Here is a 23,468-nt window from a genome sequence, read left to right on the forward strand (position 1 = left end):
TTCCTAGGGTTACTCTTCTTTTCCAAGAAGCTTTTGAGAAGATGCATTGTGAGTTGGGAGTGACATAAATCAAGGTGTTTAATCAACAGGTTCAAGGTGCATCAAAAAGTTCAGGCTACACATTGCTCTGATCCTCTCATTTCCTTGCATACATGGAAACCTTTCTGAGGCTGCATCTGGAGCCTTGTGCAGGAGCCCTGCAGAAGGAGTTTATGTGGCAAAGAGGAGTGAAATAGTTGTATATCATCTCTAATACAACTAGCTTCAGTGACTGGATGAGCTACCAGGAAGGAGAAACTATCAGCAGCATGACTGAGATGTGAATTCTGAGAACAAGCTGTATTTTCCCACTTGGAGGTGTGAACACTTGGCAGAAAGCTATCCATACCTTCCACAATTTACCAAATCCTCTTGAGGATTTGGCCCTTTGCTTTTTCAGAAATATCTATGATTCTGCTGTGGATATGGTCACAAAATCCCGTGGCGTGACTTATGCAAAACCACAAAAACTTCTTGCAATGTCCAAGTGAGATTTAGTATTCCTGTGCAATTACTACTGTGAATTTAAGTTCACCTCTCTAAATGCTTGTCAAGGATGAATCAAAGGGGCAGTAGAATAGTGGAACAAAATCTGATTCAAATGAGAAAGTATGTCATGTGGATGAAGTCATTGTGGAATTGCTAAGACAGTCCAAAAGACTTCATCAGTCTGTGTTAACTATCCAAAGCAAACCTATGGTGTTTTTTCAATGAACAGTTTAGGGTAATTAGGTTTTATAGTAATTGTGCTTATAACAAGGCAATGTACAGAACCACCAAGAAGATATTAAACAATTAAAAAACCCTAAAAATAAAAAGCAGCAAAACCAACCTATTTCAGTCAGTTGTGTGGCTTTCCTAAAAAAAACCCCAAAAAACCACCATAAAAACTGATTATACATGGATCCATTAAAAGAGTGGGCACAGCATATCTTTCTAAAACTGAGGGAGGATGTGTGAGACATCAATCTGCACTGAGCTGTGGAACACCTCAGGAAATCTGCAGCCAGCTGGCACATGCAGGTGCTCTCTCCTTTCCCTTGACATCCACCTGTGCTCCCTCCCCTGCTGTGTCTGTTTGGTTCACTCTGGGTGACAGAGGACACGCTGCAGTTTTGAGTCTGATGTCCTTTCAATGACTGCAAGGGAGAACTTAATGTACTTTTTCTTACTTAGAACTACTAAGTTGTTTTTTTTAGAAAACAAACTCTTTTTTGGAACATCCTTCAAGGAGTCTTCAGCCTCATGTGATGAATTTCTTACTATGCAATAACATAAGTAATTTTTTCTGATTACATTATTCTAATATGGCTAATGGACACACCTTCTTTTTTCTAAGTATTTCCAGGGACCATAGAATTGGAGCTTTAATGGCAGAGAGAAGGAAGATAAAACCTTGATTCCTGTGAAAGCTCTGGTCTTGCTGAGAAATTGCATCCATTGGGTTTGGCAATATGGAAGCTGTGTCTCGGAGATTTAAGCTGATCCTGTCCACTGAACACGGCTAGTATTTTCTGCCTCAGTTATTATTTAGCACAGCAGGTATTGTTGCTGAACAGCACTGTGGTTTGAACTAATCTGTTTCAAGCAAAGTTGCAGAGTCAGTCTTTAATACCACCATATAATTAATTCTCTCCACTTTATCCACAATGGCATAAGAAATGCCGTGGAGACACCTTTAACTGAGGCCACAGAGGGGCTAATGAAAAGGGGACTATTACTCTTTAAAAAAGAATAATAAAGGCATTGCTAGTCCCTGTAGGAATTTATTTCCACTAAAAAGGCAGACTGAGAAATAACAGTAGACATAAAAGAAATGTTTAAAAAGGCTATTTTCTGAAAAACATACAGTAAATGTAGAGTATATCTTTCATATCTATCTAAGAAACATAACTAAGCATTTATCACAAAAAAAAAACCCATAGAATTTTTCAGAGCATAAATATTCACTGAAAAATGTGAAATGGTGCTATGTTTTGTTGTGGTGGAAGTCAGAGGTCAAGCAACATTTTTGATAACAATTCTTAGAGTATCAAGAAGTGTCAGGAATACTGAACGTGCAATGTTTCACTGAAGAGCAGGAATAATAAAGTGAGGAAGTCCAAAGAGGCAGTGGACTTGATGACATCCGTGTGATGGGACTCATCTCAGAGGGGTTGCTTTTTTAAAAAAAATTAATTTAATTTTTATTTTTAAATGGTAACAATGGTCCATCAGACCATGTTTTTTATTGAAGGCTGGAAAAATGTAATATCTTAGATTCTTTGAATATTTTTTATAAGAAAGATGTTCAGTTGGAATAGTCTAGATTAAGTACATAAAATTTGTAAGTATATGAGAAAACAGCACAGTAATGGATTTGCCAGGAAATTTTTCTGCATTGATTGCAGCAGTATTACTAATCCTGAATCAACCTAAATGTACAGAACTGAATAAGTATTAGAGCTGTCCATTAAGATTTGATAAATGCACTAGTCCATTAATTTTACCTTTTTTGTTGAATAAATTATTTGACAAATAATGGTAAAATTCATCAAATAAATTATCTGATGAATGTATTTTTTAAGTAATTGACTACCTCTAATGAATATGCAGGCAGTTCCTTAATGAAAAGCATTACTCTACTGTTAGCCTGCTTTCATCACTCATATGTCACTTTTTTGTATTTTGCAACTGCAATCTGTATATTTTATTCATTTACCCATTCATTTATACAAGAGGGGTTCAAAACAGTATGGTTAATCAATCACTGAAGTTCTTAGAATATTTTTTCTTTACAGTTGATTATTCATTACATTTATTAAAAAGGGCTTGGATTTTCTGGGGACACCACTCCCAAGAATTATTCTTGGCTTGTACGTTCCAAATCAAGTGCACAAGAATGCTCTGAAAATTGCAGGGTTCATGTATAAGCCATTTTTGTGCTGTAAACACTACAATTACCAATTGTTTCAAGGAACAGGAACTTGAAGCCAAGCCAGACACCTTCAAAGTCCCTCAAAACACTCATTAGAGGAGTAAAACAAAGAATAGTGTAAAGGAGTTGCACAGCACTGGGATGTTTGGATAAAAGCCACAGAGAGGATTATCTGGATGATGTTCAATTTTGGAAATGTTCCAACCTCAAAAAGCAAGTCTGTACTTTTTATTACAGAGGTGATCTCAACAAATGATAGTGATAGATTTATACTGTCAAATGGCAAATTGCACCTATTAATGTTACAACACGTCACACTTCTGAGTCCTGGCTCCTCACAGAGGTGTGCCAATTTATTGTGGCAGTGACAGTAGGTACAACAGTCAAGTCTGCATGACTCTGTCGATATTGTAAAGGTACAAATCATGTTTTCATGGGTGACTTTGAACTTGCTGCACAAAGCTCAGCTGAACAGGTTTGATGGGAGAACATTGTGGGAGACAAGTATATTAGAAGGGTTGGCTGTAGCTGCACTTGGAATAGCAGTGATTCTTTTCCAAATTTTCATTTTAATGTCTCATAGACTTTTATAACTACAGTGTTAATAGCCCTTGGCCAACCCTTCCAGACATCATTTCTATACCCAAATGGATAACTAATATATAGCTGAACCTCAAAATAGGTACAAGTGGAAGGAATTATGCTGTGCCCATAGAATTTAAAAGATGAAGTTTCCAAAACCACCAGGGGTGCAGAATAAAGCACTAACATAAGTCTACTCCCACTCAAAAAGCTGTGATGCCAGAGGTGGGGAAAGCCATGTTGAAATCCTTGGCAATGGAAAAGAGTTTGTTATTGACTGATACATGCTAATCAATACATGCTAATCAAAACTGCACCACCCTGGCAGCAAACAGTCATTTCCATTCTACACACTTATTACAGGGAGATTATTATTGTAAGAGTGTATTACAGTACAAAAGAAAGTTCTTCTAGGGCTTCTTTTATTATCTTTTTTTCCTCCCATTTTCATACCTTTTATCTCTGGGGTTTATATTTGTCTTTGCCTCAATCAGTCTTGGGTTGCTGTGTGTGTGAATGTTTGTCCCTTAAAGCTTGAGATAAACTCATGTTTCTATTAAAAAGTTTAAATACATGTTATAAATAATTTCTCCACACTTGTATGCTTTGATCTAATCTACTGCATACTTTTAGTTAAAATGGTTGTGGTTCTAAAGATTACAAATATTAGGAGGAAAAAATAAGTTGTAGAAATTATCTTCAGTTTGCAGCTTGTTTTATAAAGGTTTTAAAATGCTCCTTCTTTGCTAAGGCTATCTAAAGAGTTTCTGACCCACTTCTTTTCATGTACAGTCACCAATCTAATAATAATAATAATAATTTTTAGATGGGATCAATAAGGCTTTGCACTTAAGACTTCTAATAGAAACTTAGTACTAATAAGCAAACACCTTCAGAAGTAGTGTTTCTGGTTAGGCAATCAGAGGAGAGGCTAATTTGTACCCCTGATAAACACTTGAACTCCCTATGCTTCAGTATTACTACGGATTTACAGCCCAAGAACGTTTGAAACATCATACCCTGAGACAACTGACCCATTGGTACAGCAGTACAGTTCTGTTCTTCATCATTTACATATTGTCTCAGAAGCATTATTACAGTATAATCCAAACCACAAATCTCCTGGGTCCCCACTCACAGAAATGGAAACCACCATTTGGGTACAAAGGCATTTGTCCTGAAAATGATTTTAATCTTTTGTGCAAGAATTTTGTGGCGAGTAGCCCTCCAGAGAATTGGTATCCATTATCTCCTGACTATCTTGGGAAACCTGCAAATTCAATGCTATTAGTAGATGAAGCTCAGGATTAAAGGTAGACTTGAAGCTGCCAAATTTTTCAGCTTTCAATATGATGGTTGCAGTGATTTGGTTATCCCAGAGCAAAAGTGACATTTTCTTGTCAGAGTCCTTAATTATTTTTTTTCCTTCTTTCTCTTTAATAAGCTGCAGAATGGAAACTGGGAAAAGATTGTCTCCTGTAATTAAAAGGACTGCCTGAGTGGCACTACTTTGGGAAGAGTTTAATCTTTGTCACGTTGGAGCTCATGGAGTGTTCTCAACAGGAAGGCTGGACAAGGGAAACAGAATTATCACTAACAATGTGCTTTCCATGGAGAAGGCATCTGACACCAACTTCATCTTCTAGTGTCAGTGCCTGTTTTCATAGGGTTTTCTATATTATCCTTTATTACTTGTATAGAGGATGAACAAAATACCTAGGTCCCTGCACCCTTAGAAAATATCTCTCTTGCAGTTCAGGCCCCATTTTGCTATCACTCTGTCAAAACAAGCTGTCCAAACCCCCAAAAAAACCCTGGAGCAGCTGAAGCACCTTGCTGAAATCGGGTTGCCTTTCCTCCCATGATCTAGTGGCACATTGTTATGAAGAGACATAAAAGAGTAAAGAGTAAATAAAAATATGAGAATACTGTGAAAACAAGTTAGCTAAAATCCTTGTGGAACACACAAAAAGTAGCTGAACAGCCACAGGGTTCTTTGCTGTTCATCTACAGGTTTATTGCATGCCTTCACTTAGGCACAGGAGTGAGAGAAAAAGAAACCGGCTGCTCTCCTCACCCATAGCAGGGCTGCACTGGCACACAGGCCTGGATCAACTCCTAGCACCTCCCTTTTTCCTTTTAATTTGCAGGGATTGCTGGAAGATCTGGAGTGCTCAAAGAGTGTCTACAGGCCTCAGAGCCCAGCTTGCAGGATTTGCTTCTGCAGCCAGCCAGATTTACAGCAAAGCCACTGCAGCCCTGCTCTGCCTCTGCGCCGTGTACCTGAGATCCCCACTGGGCACAGCTCAGCTGGAGCTGAAAACAAGGCTACAGATGCCTACACTTGGGGCATTTTGTGTGTTTTTGATAATGCGATTTCCGTGTGCTAACCGCTCAGAGAAACATCACTGTGCATAAATCTTTACCTGAAGGCAGACGAGGAGCAGGGATGAGAGAAATAGTAACAAAACCCCAGCCCTGCTGCCTCCATGGAAAAAAAGATAAGGTCCAAAGAGGAAATAGGAAATTGCAAACTTAAACCTAAGAATTGCAAGGATTTCCTATTAAAGGATAGTGTCTCACCATAGTAACCTGCTGGACACCAGGGCTACCTGACCCAGAAGCACTGAGCCAAGGGAGGCCATGGTGCTCTGTCTCAGACTCTGCTGTGCTCACCAGAAGGGTGAGATGGAGAGGCATAACCTTAGAGCTCTATCTAGCAGGTTGTTTCCAGCTGTACCAAATAGGCAGTGGGAATTTGGCTTGCAATTTGATCAGAAATATACCTGATACTTTATTAAGCTTTGAAATGGATAATGTCTTGAAATAAAATTGTTTCACTGCCAAGTTGTATGTGTTAAGATCTTCCACTTCTTTATTTTAACAAATCCTCACATTATACCAAATAGCTTAAAAAGCAACATAGTTGTAACTGACTTGACCATAGATGTTGTGAGGCCTCACTATTGCACCTTCTCCTTCTGTTAGCTCCAGCTATCACTGTCAACAGTCTTACAGAGTAAAGCCCCATTACAGCCAGAATGGTTCCTTAAACTTTATAGCACTTAGAAATGCTCCTGAGACACCAAAAACATCTCAGTTCAGAATTGAACATGTAATACCTGCCAAATTTGCAGGTTTGAAACCACTTCCAACAGGAATTAAAAAGGCCCTCTCCACAGCAGAAATAGGGCTATCAATACTTGACTTGTCTGCCCGTGTGAAATAGCGGGTTCTTTTCTCTGACGTCGCAATTTGGTTTAAAATGGCTTTGATGATGACAGGGTACATGCGGATGATAAAACCACAGAGATGACAGTCTAATCTTACAAAGATGACCCATCACTGATAAGAGATTAAGTCACACAACATTTGAAAAACCAGATTATCTGTCTGCTCGGATGGTGCCTGTGTACACCTCCTGCTGAGCCATGCTGAGACGCCAGTGACATACAAAGACGTTTCTCTGTAAAAACCAGAAATGCTTCACAGGATTTCTCAAACCGTTGGGACAAAAGAAGAAGAGTAAGAAAAAAAACCTCCTCTGATATTATATTGAACTTTTTTGTCAAACATTCATTTTTCAGACTAGTAAAGTATTTAGATGTACAGCATATAAATAATTTAGAGGTACTATAAAAAGGTCTAAATTACTCAATTCTGCCCTATAATTAGCACTCACAGCTATGCTGGCAGTGGGTGGGTGATTATTAAACACCTTTTATTATTGGCTTTATGTACTACAATAAAAAATTAAAATTATACTTACAAGAATTATTAGACATGCCGGTCCTATAAAACTCCATATAAAGTTATTCTTAGTGCTGAGCCAACATCTGAAAATTAAACAGCAGAAAATGCCTTGAAATGTGCTTTTGTGATTATGTCTCCTTCTGTACCATGATTTGGATGCAGAAACAGTGACTTACACTTCTGTGGTGCCATAGTACTTGTATCCCAGTGCAGCAGAGATTCCAACGACCACGGCTGGACTGACATAGCCAAAGACATAAAAATTCTTGTGCAAGAAACCCTTGTTGTAGATGACTCCCACAACTATAAGGTAGAGGTGAATACCTTCGATACACATCCATGCAAAAGCAGCTAGGAGGAAATAATGGAGTAGTCCAGCAGTAATTGAACAGAAGAGCTAGAAATTCAATCAGAGAAAGCAGGAGTCATAATTCTATTAATAGGCTTTTGTCTATATATGTTATAGTATAATAGTACATGCACAGCAACCAGGTGACTCTAAAGTGGTGATTCAGCCCAGTTGCAATGCTGGTTAACAAGAACTTGGCCTACATCCATTTGCACATTCATTCATTAAAGTTTTCTGTAACAAATGGTAAAATAAAGAGACTACATTCAACTTTTAAAATTAGAGTGACTTCCCTGAATAACTGTACAAATGGTTTGACCATTTGGTCAGGTCGATCCTGTTGTTATAGCTGAGTAGTCTATATACTATAGTAGCCTATATACTGAGTAGTCTATATACTCGATCTACACAAAGTTAATTTTTATTATTTGTTAACATTGTAATTAGGCATCCCAAGGAATTATTTCTGAAGTAACTTTTGTTATATATAGTTTGTATAATGATATTTTTCAATCCATCAATACTGGTTTTCTACCTCAGGGATAGCAACTCATATTTTTTCAAGTGATTTTAAATCCTATTCAGCTACTAATAGTAGGTTATTTTGATAATTTATGCATGATTTTATTGCCTAAAACTAATCTGAGATGTAAAAATCAACACTCCAGCTTTCTGAAGAGCAAAAGAGACAGGTCAAGACCTCACATGGTACCTCCAGGTAACAGCTCAGTATCTCAGATGTCAGCTTGGGATTGCAGCTCTGGTCTGATTTTAGAGAAAACTGTTACCCTGGGAGCCACCAATGTGGCTTTGTACAGCATCCTAAGTGAAGTGAAAATGCTAAACACATAGAGATCACAGTCTCAGTAAAGGTGACAAATTTTGAATGAAACCCATGGAGCAAAATCAATACACACCAGCTCAGAAGAAGGCCCTGCTTCTTTAAATGACCATTTTGTATTTCCTGTTACTGTGCTGGGAGATCAGGGTCACTACTGCAGGTAGGAAATGTGGGGAGTAGAAGCAAGATCATATCTTATACTGTATATTTATTTTGCAATACAAAATCAAGGCACAAGTGAAAACTACCCACCTTATTATTGTTCATATTAATTCCAATCAGGAAAATAAGTTCCGCTAGGAAAAGGCTGCAGCAGAGGTTTTTGTGGATTGTCGTTCTAGTGCTTTGAATTTCACTGAAGAACCAGAATGTGAAAATGCACATGGAGAGGCAAATCAACGAAATAATTATTCCTAGCTGAGTGATTCTTGTAAGAATGCTATAATTTGTAACACCCTGGGGGAAAATTATAATATAGTATTTAAAAGAACAGCTTTGTAACTTCTCAAGAAAGACTTCATTCTATAATACAGCTCTTTTCTTCTTTTCTACAAAATATTAATCAAAACTGTTTGTAGAGTTGCACTGAAAATGTAAACTTTGGATAATCTAAAAAGTATTGGGTTTTTGTGAGACAGATATAATTCTAGGGGAAATTAGTAATAAACTGTATATATTCCTACTCTTGCATTTTCTGATACTTCTTAACAAAACTTTTTATTAACATCAGTATCTCCTAATAAGATTTTCAAAATCAGATCATTTTAGTGAATGACAAATACACTGGCAGTAGGACATCTATTAATATGACACGAACATTTTCTAATATAAAAGGACTTATCACAGCAGTGACTTAGATAAGCAAAACTGAATAACTGTCTAACTGAATTTGCAACATGATCAAAACAAGGCTCTGAAATAACAATCACTTCAAGCAAATGCTATTCCAGATACGTAGCATGAACTTTCTCCAGAGAAACATAAGATATTTCAATACTGGACATGAATATTTTCTGTATAAGAATACAATCTCTTTTGCTGTTTGCTACTTGAACAAAGGAACTCAGAAATACATGACTGTACATCAGCAAAAGGATAGTATTCAGCTGACCATAAAATGCATCTAAGTATTTTTTTACTAAATAAAGGATGAGAGATTCTTCACCTCCCAGCCTTTCTTTTCAAAATAACTGTATAAGTACCTGCAAAGGTTTCAAATTTGAACTGAAGACTTAGGATGCTATTTAGCAACCAGGAAACAGCCTCTATCAGCATGAAATTCACAGTGTGAGAGAACTGCCTCAATACAGTATATTCATGCTAATATTCTGCTTGCTGTCAGTTCTGATACCTTATAAAGCTGCCTCCTGAGGCAGGACCTGAGCTCCTGCAGATCCCCACTGAGATGCTGGAAATCTATGGGGCTTCTTAACATAAGAAGGACATAAATTGAATGGCCATCCTCCTGATTTTGTGCTGATCGTGAGTGTCCATGTTTAATAGCCATAAACTTCAGATTGATTATGCTGCTGCAAACTCTCCAGAGAGAATTTAAAGCAGGTTTTTAGATGCCAAGGTTAGACAAATGGGTGGCAAAGTTTTGAGAGACAGAAATTCAGGGCCATATGGCTACTGACCACCAGTGAATGGCAGATAAATCCCACAGCAGTCTTAAAGTGAGATTTAAAATGAAATGCAATGCTCCAAAAATAAGCACAACAGACTGTGTTTTTGGAACAAGATACTTTGCTGCATCACTGCTCTGTAATACTGCAGAAAGGACATAAGGAAATTCAAACACATATGGGAGGAATTTTGTTTGCTTTGTGCACAATAAATTGTGTGTTTGCTGAACAAAACCGAGAGACAACCTAAAGGGGAGTAAGTATGCAGGTTGCACTAAAATAAAAACCTAAGGAATGAAAACAGAAGAAAGTATCAGGTAAAACACTAAATTAAAACAGCACTTACAACGGAGCCACCTGAGGACATCAAAACAGCAAAATGAGTCAGATGATTACATTTGCATGAGATATGAGTGGAGTTGGAATGTGTCAGCTCACAGCCTTCTGTAGCCCAGTTGCCATTCATTGTGTCTGAGTAGTTCCAAAATGCACATTTAATGTCTTTATCTGCAGTCTGGAACAGAAACAAGATGTTCTGCTGATGGCAAAAGGCAGGATATTTCCCATCAAGAGACCTTTCTTACGCTACACCGCGCAATTCATTAAAAAATGCTTGTTATCATTGGAAGGTTGGGAAACAAAAAACACATTCTGCAAGGCCTATTCCAAGCAATTAAAATGTGGCTGGGGATGCAAGCAATTTATTCACGCAGCTAAAACCTCACCAAACATGTAGTCTAATCAGATTACTGAACCCTTCTGGCACCTGTGGAGATGTTGGAATTTTTACCTATTGAAAACATTGTTATATATACACTTGCACCTGCTGAACATGGACTAGACTCCAAGGTTACAGCCACATTGCTCATCCATTCCAAATGAGCAGTTCAAAACCTGAGACTTATTCTGTGCATTTTACAAAGCAACCTCTGATAAAGCCAGGGTCATATCACACCTGCTGTATCACCTGCTACACAACAGTGATGGGAAAGACCATTAGTATTAGTACAGTTAGTGCTTACTAAATCTAGTCAAAGACTAAGTCTCCCCCATAATACAGGCTTTATAAATTTATGCAAATTTATATAAAGGTGATTTCTAACTCAGAAGGGAAATAACAAATTTAAAAGCTATGTTACCAAGGTTAGCGCCTTGTCCCATTGCTCACCTCTCTACAGAGTAGCTTTCTTTTTATGTTTCTGATTATTCTTTGTGCCATGTAAGGTGATTCTTCATATATGAGTGAAGTTAGCAAAAATCTGTATTTGCTGGAAGTAAACCTCTCAGTTTTAAATAAATGTGTTCAGATTTCAGAAAAAATAAAGCTTCAAAACTATAGGTTCTGTTATTACCCCTTAATTCCAGATTACTTTTTTTGCATTAACCTTGAAGCATTTCTTCCCTTTTTTTTTAGTATACATGCTTAAGAATCTGATAAACTTTCAGAACCATCCCCCATCTAAATACACAAAAATCAAGATCCTGTTATATTCTCTGGTTCAGGCATCTATATTTTATCATATTACAACCCAGCAAAAATGGCATTATTACCCTTGTTTTAGTCCCACAGCAGTTTTCCTCTGTATCATATTTAGTCTATTGCACTTAAGATGTCACACTGGAGATTAATCTTATTAGAGTAATAAATGGTAACCTCACATCAGCAAACAACAGAATTATGTCTTAGCTTATCATATGCTGCAGGTATGCTTGCATCACATAAAATGATTAGCTAATGTTTTGTTTTACTTGAAGCTGATAATAAAAAACCCCCTTACCTTGGCATACTTTAAGGTAAATGTTATTTTCTCAAGCTCGTAGAGTGTGGGTGGATTTGAGCTAATTGCAACAGCTATAACTGCTGAGCTCACAGTGTGTGTCTGCTCTGAGGGGCCTCTGGAGGAGGTGTTTTTGGGCGATGAAAGCAGAGAACCGATGTTGCTGTACCGCAGAAAGACAACTGCAACCGTGCCTATCAATCAAACAGGCCGTGGTTAGTGCTCCGTGGGCTTTATAGCAGAACAAAATTGAGGGCATTAGGGAAACAATAAACAATAGACATTATTGCTGCTATTGTGTAAAATATGCAAAACAGATGGAGTCTTTGTGGAATACTTATAAAAGTGTTTTAGAGACAATGAAATATAGCTTTATTTAAAACAATGTAACTGGCATTAGAAATAAAAATGTGTGCTCGCACTGGCAATGCTAATTAGGTAGATGCACATATATTTTTCCTAGAGTAGTGTATGGTTGCTGCTGTTCTGCAACTGGTGTCAACTCTTATAAAGTAAAATGTCTCACACCTGAAGTAAATACAGGACCTTTCTGAAGTACCTGGCTTGCTTTGACTTCCATTACAGTGGACCCAGGATGGAACACAAATAAGGAAAAGGAAAAAGGTATTTTCAGATTCAGTCCTGATCTTAAAAAATGTAGTGACTTTATCCCTGGTACCACAATAAACCCCATTTTTAGATACTCATATATGATGAGATACAGATTAGATGGAAGATGAAGATTTAAAATATTTTTTCATATTTATTAAGTTATGTGCTTTGATTTCAGAGCTGTTTAAACACATACATTTATACTTAGTGATGACAATAGTCATAAGCCCTTTCTGTAGCACTCTGAGGTACAAGCCAGATCTGGGTCCTGCTGGTTTTGGTACTAGAGGTTACATATTCTTGTCCCAGTGATCTACTCTCTGAATGGAAAGATGCACCAAATTTTGAAGGAGAAGTATTACAGAGAGTTGAAGGGGCTGGTCCAAAGTCATACAGCAGGTCTATGGATGAGAAAAGGATAAAGCTCAGACCTGTGATGGCGATACCCAGTGTAAAAACTCGTTGGATACTCACTGTATGTGTTAGAAATATCAGTCTTGAGACAATAAAGGAGAAAGGGAGATAAAAATACCTTATCTTCTCTGTAGTTAGCAGTGTGGAAGTTCAGCCTTGGTAAACTGCACAATTGGTTGTTTTCTAGTGGGTACAAGTCTATCCAAGGTGTCCATTAACCCACCTACTCTCCAGCCTTTGTTTCTTACCATTCGGATGAGGTTCCTTTCTCTTCTTGGGAGAGATCTTTATGTAATCTCCCCCTGTGTACACATGAGGGTGGATGTGTTTCATGTGGTGTGAATCAAAAGCAAAAACCTTGAGTGCTGCAAAAGAAGAAAAATACTGTACAAATCACAGCTCCATTATGGCCTACCATAATTTAGAGTTGGGTTAATAAATGTGCTACTGGATTGCATAATTACTGTGAATTTTAAGACTCTATCCTTGTGCAAAATATTTCAAGAAAAATATCATTAATATAACATGCTTGTTTAAATATCTATTTTTTTTTATTTTCATGCATACATTTTGCTCTAATACTTTTTTCTCTTTCCATGAAAAATATAGTCTCTTATTTACCTTGCCTTAAATTAGGTACTGGAAAAAAACAATGTAGGTTACTTTAGGAAGAGCTATTGCTTTATTAAAAATGTATTTCTGAAAGGGGCAACAAATCACAATTATAAAAAGGAAAGCATAAAATTCTCCACTGAATAATAACATTTGATAAAAGCCAATTTCTGAAAAGTATATATTTTATGGTTATCTATCCATGCTACCAAATGCACACTGCACCATGAACTAATGATGTGTCTAGGCAAAAAGCAAACAAACAAGCATCACCCCTTAGGACACAAACTACATTAGAGTCTATTGAGCTCTTTATTTGCTTCATTACGGTGCTGAGTTTCAATCACCCAGGAAGGGAACAAAAATAAGTCAATCAGGCTATTTTAAAAAACAAAACAAAACAACAGCAAACAAATCTAAAACTTGACTGACGGAGGAATATCACTAAGCTAGACCATCTGCATTGCTTAAACCACAGCACACAAAAATAATATGAGCTATTCAATAGACCAGCTGTCAGAAAATGTTTGTAAGGGCATAAGAAATTGTTTTCTTTGGCTGGAGCTTTGAAAAGCTCGTAGTTCAAGTTGCACCAAAAAAAGCAGTGGAGAGAGAGGGGTGATGCTGTAGGTCTTAACCCAAAATATTTGTGTGTGACACATATGAGACCTGTGAAAAATTAATTCATGCTGAAAAACAGTAACAAAAAATTTCAGTGTTTGTGTTCAATTTGGAAATGAGCTCATTCAGTTTAACATTTTAGAACAAAATCAAGGAATATAATCATTAACCTTTTAACACAGGAATTCCTCTCCATTCTCTTTATCAGCTGCTTCTGTCACCTTGGTGACTGATAGCTAGAGTTCTGCTGGAGGCTGCACTCGAATTCTCCCTTCCTGGCTTTGATGGGCTCAGCTCTGGTCAGGAGAGCCTCTGCTGAGCAAGGGAGGTGTGGGGAGGGGGCCACAGGGGCTTTACAGCCAACACCTGGACCTGCTGCAGAGCCAGAGGTGCTCTGCAGTAACATCAGTCTGATTCTACAGAGTCTGTGTCAAGGAACAAATCCCTCCCTACTTTTTTATCACTCTAATTTATTTTCAGAAAAGTGAGGGAAGAACAGGTGGTTTGACCTGCCTCAAGACCACAGGAGGAATCTTTCACATCAAGCCATCATATAAAACAGCAAGCTAATGAGAGACACTGAAGGACTGTACTAAATCTAAAATAAGAAATCAGATCACATACAGTTTGGGGACATTCAGAAAAATAAAGATGAAAAAGTGGCCATTGACAAAGGAATCAGCTGTGCTTTATCAGGATTTTCAAAAGTGGCTGGTGGCAGCCTTACTCTGCTCTCAGTGAAGGAATGGTAAAACTGTTATTACCACAGCAAAATCAGCTGGTATTGGCGGCAAGACACCAGCACACAGGGAGAAAGAAGGTTAGTGAGCAAAATGGTGTAGTTGAGACTAACCAATGCTCCTCCTGGGGAATTCCTCTTAAAATGAGAAATTCCTGTTGACATAAAGCTACTCAAGCTTAAACTCACTAGGTGCAATCCTTATTCCAAGTTCATTTATAATAACTACACTGAACCAAAAAGAGTAAAAAGAAATGTGTAGAGAGCAAATCCAAATTTTGTCCCACTGGTGTTTTTTATACACAAAAGGTGCATAGGATCATTTTGTGCTTATAAAATGAATCTAGACTGTGTGAGTATGGCCATAATCAGAGATTTAAAGAGAATATGAAAACAAGCTCCCACAGACTCAATTTATTTTTTTGCTCTGGACTCAAATGTTTAGTCTTTGAAAATTATGATACCTACACTGGAAGTCAGGTGTTACAAAAATCATACAAATTAACACCTGTGTCTTTCACATAACACCATTTTGAATCTTCATAATTGTGCTGGAAAACTCCTCAGATAAATCCACATCCAAAGTATCTCTTAGGATAATTTTCTTTATCTTACCTACGTCGCTGGCATTGGCCTCCAGCTGGGCTGTCTTTTTGAAGCTCTGTGACATGAGAAGCGTCGCCTGCTCTGCAGTGTGCAGCAGCTTGGTCAGGCTCTGCCTCTGGTTATCCACAGGCAGAGCCTCCCAGACTGCAATTTTGTCCTTTTGTAAGAAATTGTTCACAGTGTTGACCAAAACCTGTAAGTAAAGGCACGTGTTTGAGAAGAGTCACGCTGTTTTTGGGGTAAGGGTAAACCCCACGGCTCCCAGGCTTGAGGCACTCACGTTAATGGTGGTGTTGTGGAGGGCGTCGCTGCCAGAGACAGAGGCACCCACGGTGTTCCACGAGGAGTGAGACAGAGCTTCAACATAGGAAACCACTTCCACTGGTAAAAGCGGCCCCAAAGTGCTCCTGTTAATTTCTTGCAGCTTCTCCAGAGGGGTTTTTAAATGACTAATCTGAAAAATGCCAGAATTCAATTGTTAATTAAATAAGTAAAATCATATTTCTGCACCTGAAAATAAACCAAATAGACTGATTTCTGTTAATTAACATACTGGTTTATAAGACACTAGTGCATAAACAGCCCTAGTCAATCAACAGGTTGACCTACAAATTATTGATATTACACATGGCCAGTATAACCTTCACAAGCAACCACGATTAAAAAATTCATCTACTGTCATTACAATTTTTTTCCCCACAGCAGCTGTTTTATTTATCCTGATGATTTAAATTGAATTAGTAAATGTTCTTCAAGATAATTAAATATCAGTGATATGATTATTCTGCTCCTGCATTTACTATTGACTTTTCTTTTAAATTTTAACTGAAGAGATGGGAGCAGATGGGAAGTATTTGTAAATTTTTTTAGTTGTTTTTTCTCAAATGCAAATTATAAAACATGTAGTTGAGTGAACTCTACTGCCTATTTCTCCTTCAGTGCTTCAGCTTATAAACTGCTAAATGCACTTTCATAAAGCAGCTAATTTAAAAATATAGCAAGGAGAGTGTGAGATGAAGATTAACCTTCCACATTTCAGTCTCATGGTTGAATAAGAGAAGAATTCTTACTTCACAGTATTGAATCTAATTAATAAAATCCTCAACATCTGATTTTGTTTGATCTCTACTCTCTGCTTTTATGGGGCTTGCTTTGTCTTTGACTGCAACTGAACAGAACCAGAAAACAGGCTAAAAATCTGACAGTCATTTACACAAAAGTATTTTGAGTTATTACTTTGAGTATATCTTTTAAAAAATGTCACCCTAAGGGTGTGCTGTAACATTTACTATGGCTTTACACCCTAGTGTGATAATTGGTATTATATTTGATACAATGCATTACATTACAGGTAAGCATAAAAAATATGTTCACACACAACATATATATAATGCTAGGTTAATAAAACCCTTAAAATAATATATTTTTGAATCCAGTAACTCAATCAAATTGTTTAGTATCAAATGTAGACATATGCAATTGCTTTTAATTTATTTAAGCTTATGCTTCATTTATCCTTTAAAATTAAACAATACTGTAGCTGTAGAATAACGAATAATGCATTCATTAATATATTTTTAATTGGTTTCAGGAATCTCTGTTTCTGGTGAAAAAGAGTATTTTCTGGTGAAAAGTATTCTGGCCACAGAGCATTTGTTTCTATAAATCCTGTATCACTTTACACACTGGCCTTTGAGGAGTAAATAAACCAGCCTACCGAGATGCTATGGCTCCCTTTTCTATTTAGCCACTTGTTGATATTGCTTTTGTAAGCTATCCTGCCTTCCTTCTGAACAAGCAAATAATTGCACATCAGTAAATGCAGCAGTGTGTAACTCCAGAAATTACAGAAACAGCTGAGTGATTACCACACTTCTGAATTTTTCATGCACCATGACTCACTTTGCTGGAAAGAGAACACGCAGACTCCCAGCAAGTTATTATCATGAGTAGAACATACAAACCAGTTCAAATAATTTGAAATTATTAAAAAGCCTTCTGTAAACATGCTTAAGTTCAATTTTATGCTTCAAGCTTTTGTTAAAAACTGTTTAAGAACTATTATAATTGAAATAACAGTTTCAAACAGAAACAATTAAAGGATTTGAAAATTAATCTACAAACCAATGCTACTTACTCTGGCTAAAGTTCTATTAATATATTCAGCTATACAGTCTTTGAATAACTCACACTTGGCCTTTGGATTTTCTGTAAAAATAAGAAGGGAAACTGATTAACATTGCAGTTCAGCCAATCTTCAATATATACTAATTGCAGAAGCTCTTGCCTAGGTCATTCCCCAAACCACCAGAATTCTGAATTTATGCTCATAAACCACAGCATTTCATTCTCAAACTGCAATTACAAATACCTTATGTTTGCCAAAATTATAGCACAGGGTTGGAATGAGCTGTTTTATTCGGGTAGAGAGTTTGGTCCCTTTTATGGGACTTCCTCAGGTGGAGTAGAGACAGCTTGAATTTACAGAGAGGAGAACAGATCTGACAACTGTGAGGGGGTAACCATTATTTCAAATGGATCTCATCACACTGTTTAGCGAAAATACATTTACAAAATTATTCTATTCTCAGGAATTGTAGATGACACAGCCTTGCCTCTTTTTCATGTCTTGCTGATTAATCTAACTGAAGATAAATAGGCACTGGTGGGTTTCTGGGAAGATGTATCTCTATAATAACACATAAACCTTTATAATATCATGTACCTTGGCAGGAAGTGCCATCATTTGGCTTAAACTGCAATTTTCCTGTGGATGGTTGATAACCTTCCTTACAGGAGCAGTTAAACCCTCCATCCACGTTTTCACATTTTGCATGATCTCCACAGGCAACAGTTCCATCATTGCTGCACTCATCTATATCTGCAAATATTATGAAAAATTGAATTTTTATTAAGTATTTACAGACTAACACCTTGCTGCTTTGTTGATAATAACCCTGCACACTACAAGGAGCTTCATAATAAAATTTAATGTAATAAAAAAGCGCAAAAACTTAACCCACGATCTCAATGGCAAAATCCCTGCCAATTATAATACTTAAGGATTAGAAGGATAAATCATAATTGATCATATTTTTATACCACCACTTTTATTTCTATATAATACTACACTGCTCGTGTTTTAAAACCATATTAATTCTATCATAACAAAATGGTTGGCATGATGCAAATCATCTGAAATCCATTTCTCAGAGATTAGACTAAATAGATTTTCTCAGCTCAATTAGAAAAAGAAAAAAACAACCTGCAGACTTGTCTTTTAAGTTGCAGCTTTAAAAAGACTGCAAAAAAGCTCACCCTGTCCATCCTTTTAATCTAAAAATTAAACTCGGTATCCTTTAAAGTGCTTGGCATATGCTTTTTTTAAAAAAAATCCACATTTAAATTACATTTGTCTAAAATGTCTTTTGTGTTTCTAAATAAATTGCCATTAGGTAGACAAGTTCAGTAACTGGGTGGGGCATGGTCCAAGAGAAAAACCAATGAATTCCAGTAAGGGAATCCATTAATTGATCAATTTAGGAGAGCTGGATACTGAATCCCTGGCTGGAGTACCGATTATTTTGCATTATTTGGCTGGCTAAGGATAAAGATCAAATAACTCAATAGAGAAAGCAAACTGGGAACGATACCAAATAATTCTGGAGAATGAAGTAAAGGATGGTGAAGTGCTGTGCTGGAAAGGAGAAACAAATGAAGAGCTTTGGGACAGGTATATCTGAAAAATGAAGTGCTACATGAGTGGGTTTAAAGTAACAGCCTGAGAACTGAACTGCAGGAAAGGAAAGACAGTGCAGGGAATGGAGGAGAGAGGGTGACAACTCCAGTCAATAGCTGGTATGATGCTTAATTTTGGGAAGAAATTGGTGAAAAAAGAAGTGGTTAATTGATCAGTGGAGAAGAAGAGCTATGTGAATTGATAAGCAGCCTCTGCTCAGCCAGACAGGGTGTTAAGAACAGACAAGCAGAAAGCAGATATGGAGTGGCTGGGAACACACTATTAGCATGTATGTGGAACTTGCTTCACACTGCTTTTTACACAAGAATCCTGGTGGGTTTTAAAAAGGAGCACAAGAGGAGCACTAATGCATGTGAAATAAGGTTATCATTGAAAAATGGAAAGATCCACTGCATGAATATGGATGTGTCTAGGGAATGCAAAGATACCTGAACGATACCTGGGGTATACCATCTCTCTACTTGGACAGAGATCTCCCTGGCATTCAAGGCTGAAGTCCCACCTCACTTTCACAGATCTCTTTTTCTCAGTGAGCCACTGGCTCTGATTTGCACACTTATATGCTGTGTTTTAAGCCTGAAGCCCAGAAGCTGCCATGGAAAAGCCATTCAGACTCCTGCACAGACAGGAGGGAGATGTGGGGCTGGAAGTGCATTTCCCCTCCCAGCACAGCCACCACTGCTCTGCAGGGAGAGCCACCAAGAAAGCAATGTGTTTAAATGGCTTGGTGCCAGCATGGAAGTTTAAAGCAGGATTAGGACAATTGTTTATTTCCATATTTAATGCCTCAAACTGCTAATGTTTCTCTTTAGGGAACTGAGTTTTGCATTATCCATATTTGTATGGCTTCTGTGACCTCAGTGTTCACAGTTACAGATCCAACCACATCATACACGAGCCAATCTGGCAAAAGGGAAGGAAAATAGCATGATATAGTGCTACACATAGGATATCTCATAATTAAATGCTGTCATTTAAAGACATAAGGCTAGAGTTCTTACTCTTTGCAGTTAAATAACCTCTCACATCAGTAAATTATAAAGCTCTGTTTGAAACAAGTGGGTGTGTGTCAGTGCCTTGTTGTGTGACTCTGTAAGACAGAGAGACTGAATGAATTGAAGTGGCAAGGGTGAAAATCATGACAAAGGCAGTTTGTTTAACAAGAAAACACATCACCCTTAAACCCAAGATTTCTTTGGCCTTGTCAGCTACATGGAGGACATCTGAAATCTGAACAAGCCATTCATCATTTAATGCAGTGCTAAAACACCAGCGATTGACAACAATCTTTGCCAAAACTTACAATAACCTGTAAATAGAAAAAGTAGCATTTGAACGCTTATGAGAATACTGAGGATCAGGTTTCCATATGACTTCCCGATACAAATGTTGCAGAATTGTCATGACATTTTTCTTTTCATAAACTTTTAAATCAGTAAATCATTTATTTGTTATTATTGGGCAGTCATGTAATTTTTTTTTGCAATTATGTCAATGTTAAGTGTAATGGAGATTTTAATGAGAAGACAAGATTATCCAAAACAACAGCAGAAATTCAAGTATTTTGGCACATCTCTGGCAACAGGACTGCTATTTAAAGTCTGATAGAGACACCCTGTTGAGTATATGCAAATAGATTTTCTGCAGTTGAGTTGCCCATATGGAATGAGTTTAATTTACTGTTTAATTTACTGTTTCCAGAGGAATAAAACACTCCTGGATGACAAAATTAAAAGGCAATACGCATGATCTTGCAAGGTACTAATCAGCTTTGTATCCTTTTTAAATCAATGAGATTGTCAGGGACAGCCAACAGTTTGTGACAGTTGCAAGAATGCAGCTTTTAAGTTCCTGCTTTGAGATGCTGTGCGCAGTAACTGTAGGCTTTTGTTTCTCTGTATTCTGTAGTTAGGCATTTTTAGCCAAATATGCAATTGTTGGACCACACATGGACAACAGCTTGTCAGTGCTTTCAGCAATCCAATTTTAGTGGAGCTTTGGGGTGAGGATCCCAAACTCTCCTTGAGCAGGGAGCAGGAGTGGGCTGCCAAGGACTGTGTGAGCAGTCCTCACAGACAGCATTCCTGAGCAAAGGCTGAAGACAGCAGCTTTTTAAACAGAAGAGCATTTGCCATAGGTCTGTAAAAAGAACCCTGGCCTTTCAGTAAATATTCAAAACAAATCCTGGAGCTGAACTTTGAAGCTTTTATAAAAGCTGCAATCAGAAAAATAATATCAGCAACAGCACTCAGGGTAGTGTGAAAATAGATTTATAACCTTTTATTTTATTTCTGTGCTTTGTCACTCCTCATTTACTGCAGCAGGCAAGGAAATTCCAATTAAATTAAAAGTACGGAGAGCAGTTATTATGTTCAGTCTTGCCAATTACAGGATTGTACCTGCATGGCTTTGATTCCTCACCAGCCAGTCAAGACAGCTTGATGTCTACATTATACCTTCTGCTTATTAGTAGCTTGCAAGTGATTGAAAAGTCCAATTGCAAAGGACTAGATGTTCCCTCCCCGTGTCTCCACACTGTGGAAGGCAGCAGCACACACAAAGTAGAAATAAAAAAGTCTATGAATGGCAAAGGTAAAAGAAAAGTTAGCAGTGTGGCCCAGTGCCAGATTCCATCCACTGTACAGCTCCCTTGTCACAGCAAAGAATGAGGTGGAGAATGGGTGCCTTCCCAGTGCTCTCAGAAATCCTGAAGAAAACTAATAGCATGCTCCCAGAAAAGGCAGAGTGGCGTGGATGGCACTTTCATTTCACAGATGACCATTTTCATGGGGTTTTTTTTTTGACTGGGGTGAAAAAAGTAGGTTTATATTTCACTTTATCTGCAGCTGAGCATTCAATAAATTGTGAAGTCTAAGGAAAAGTATGGCTTTTACACAAATCAAAAAAAGATTTTAATAGCTCACTCAGAACAGCAGAAAAATGTCTTCAGAAATATCACATCTCTGCATCCTTATTTTTTCCTCTCCATTTGCTTTATCCTTTTCTTTTCCTCTCTCTCCCTTCCTACCATCCAGCTCCTCCTCTGTCTGCATCTTTCTTTGTCATAGCTTCACCAATTCTACTTGACAACATGGGTAGGAAATACTTTGACTCTCAACTCAAAACTCAGCATTCTGACTGGCTTAAGGGTGACACACCATTTCTCAAAGCCGTTGTCCCAAGATTTCTTTTGGTCTACTGCCTTGGGGAAAATTATCACTTTTCACTTGGGAGCTTGTTGTGGTTTCCAAAGAGGGAGCACACATGTATGTGCATGGACTTTGACAGCGACTTGCACTCTCAGTGTGTACCACACTTGCACTGCTAGAAACTCAGGCAGATTTGAGAGCATCAGCAAATGGGGTTCACACTGGCATATCCTCCAAAATTCAACCACTGTGGTTTAACAATTACTGCCATGTACATATATATATATATTAAAAAGAAGATTTAAGTCTTCTAAAAATATATTGTAGTGTCCTATAAACTTGTGTGAGATGGATACCTGGTAGTTCTGTTCTGTGATTTGTACCAAATAACTTGCACTCTATTTACAATGAAATGTCAATATTTGCTTCAGCTGTCGTCCCGAATACACAACTGTCAACTGCTTGTGTGAAAGTCATATCTGCTACCTGTAGCAGCAGATCCATTGGGTACAAGATATGCTATTATGGCTTCCCTGATGGATCAAGTCAAAAATTGATTGTGGTTGTCTTTAGGACTCACATCTTGGTAAAGTAATTGTTTAATGACAAAAGGTGCCCACAGGTAATTTTTTTGTTTCAGTGTGAATTTAAAAGCTCTTGGCTCCTCCATGTGGATTTTCAAACAGGAGTACTAAACTAAACTCTAGTAATGGATAAAAAAGATCCATCTGCCAAGTAAAGAGGGAAAAAAGAGAAGAAACTATCAGGCTAATGTTAAGAAGTTAAAGGGACACAAAAACAGTCAGAGAAGTAACTTTGAAGACAAACTTCTTAAGCTGAGGAAATATCATAATGTAAAAATCAAAACCTGGAGCAGAAATGGTGAGAATATTTACAGCTCAATGTGCTAACTGTCTCCATCCCAGCTAATTTAAGAATGATTCATAGCAGCTGGATAAAGCAGAGCACTTTTAGATGGATGTGAGCAATGGGCAAGAAATGTCGATTAGATCACTTTCTGGCTTAATATGCAACCACTCTGCTGATATTAAGAGCAGTGAGAAGAGAGGT

The 23,468-nt window shown here is 37.5% G+C and overlaps 1 protein-coding gene across 3 annotated transcripts in view; it reads right to left on the reverse strand.

Moving 5' to 3' along the window:
• ADGRL4 (adhesion G protein-coupled receptor L4) overlaps window positions 1-23,468 on the reverse strand; it is a 73,536-nt gene that overhangs the window by 11,635 nt on the left and 38,433 nt on the right. For 2 of the 3 annotated variants that reach the window (XM_063407356.1, XM_063407355.1), the window contains 10 exons: window positions 18,214-18,369; window positions 17,626-17,696; window positions 15,769-15,942; window positions 15,498-15,681; window positions 13,159-13,275; window positions 11,885-12,078; window positions 10,453-10,620; window positions 8,734-8,937; window positions 7,468-7,688; window positions 7,308-7,374 (listed from right to left, as the gene is read on the reverse strand). In XM_063407356.1, coding sequence (XP_063263426.1) covers window positions 7,308-7,374; window positions 7,468-7,688; window positions 8,734-8,937; window positions 10,453-10,620; window positions 11,885-12,078; window positions 13,159-13,275; window positions 15,498-15,681; window positions 15,769-15,942; window positions 17,626-17,696; window positions 18,214-18,369 — 1,556 coding nt within the window. The remainder of the gene's footprint in view (window positions 1-7,307; window positions 7,375-7,467; window positions 7,689-8,733; window positions 8,938-10,452; window positions 10,621-11,884; window positions 12,079-13,158; window positions 13,276-15,497; window positions 15,682-15,768; window positions 15,943-17,625; window positions 17,697-18,213; window positions 18,370-23,468) is intronic. The other variant, XM_063407357.1, reaches the window with a different exon arrangement.

The sequence above is a fragment of the Prinia subflava genome, chromosome 10 (assembly GCF_021018805.1).
Source record: "Prinia subflava isolate CZ2003 ecotype Zambia chromosome 10, Cam_Psub_1.2, whole genome shotgun sequence".
NCBI lineage: Eukaryota > Metazoa > Chordata > Aves > Passeriformes > Cisticolidae > Prinia > Prinia subflava.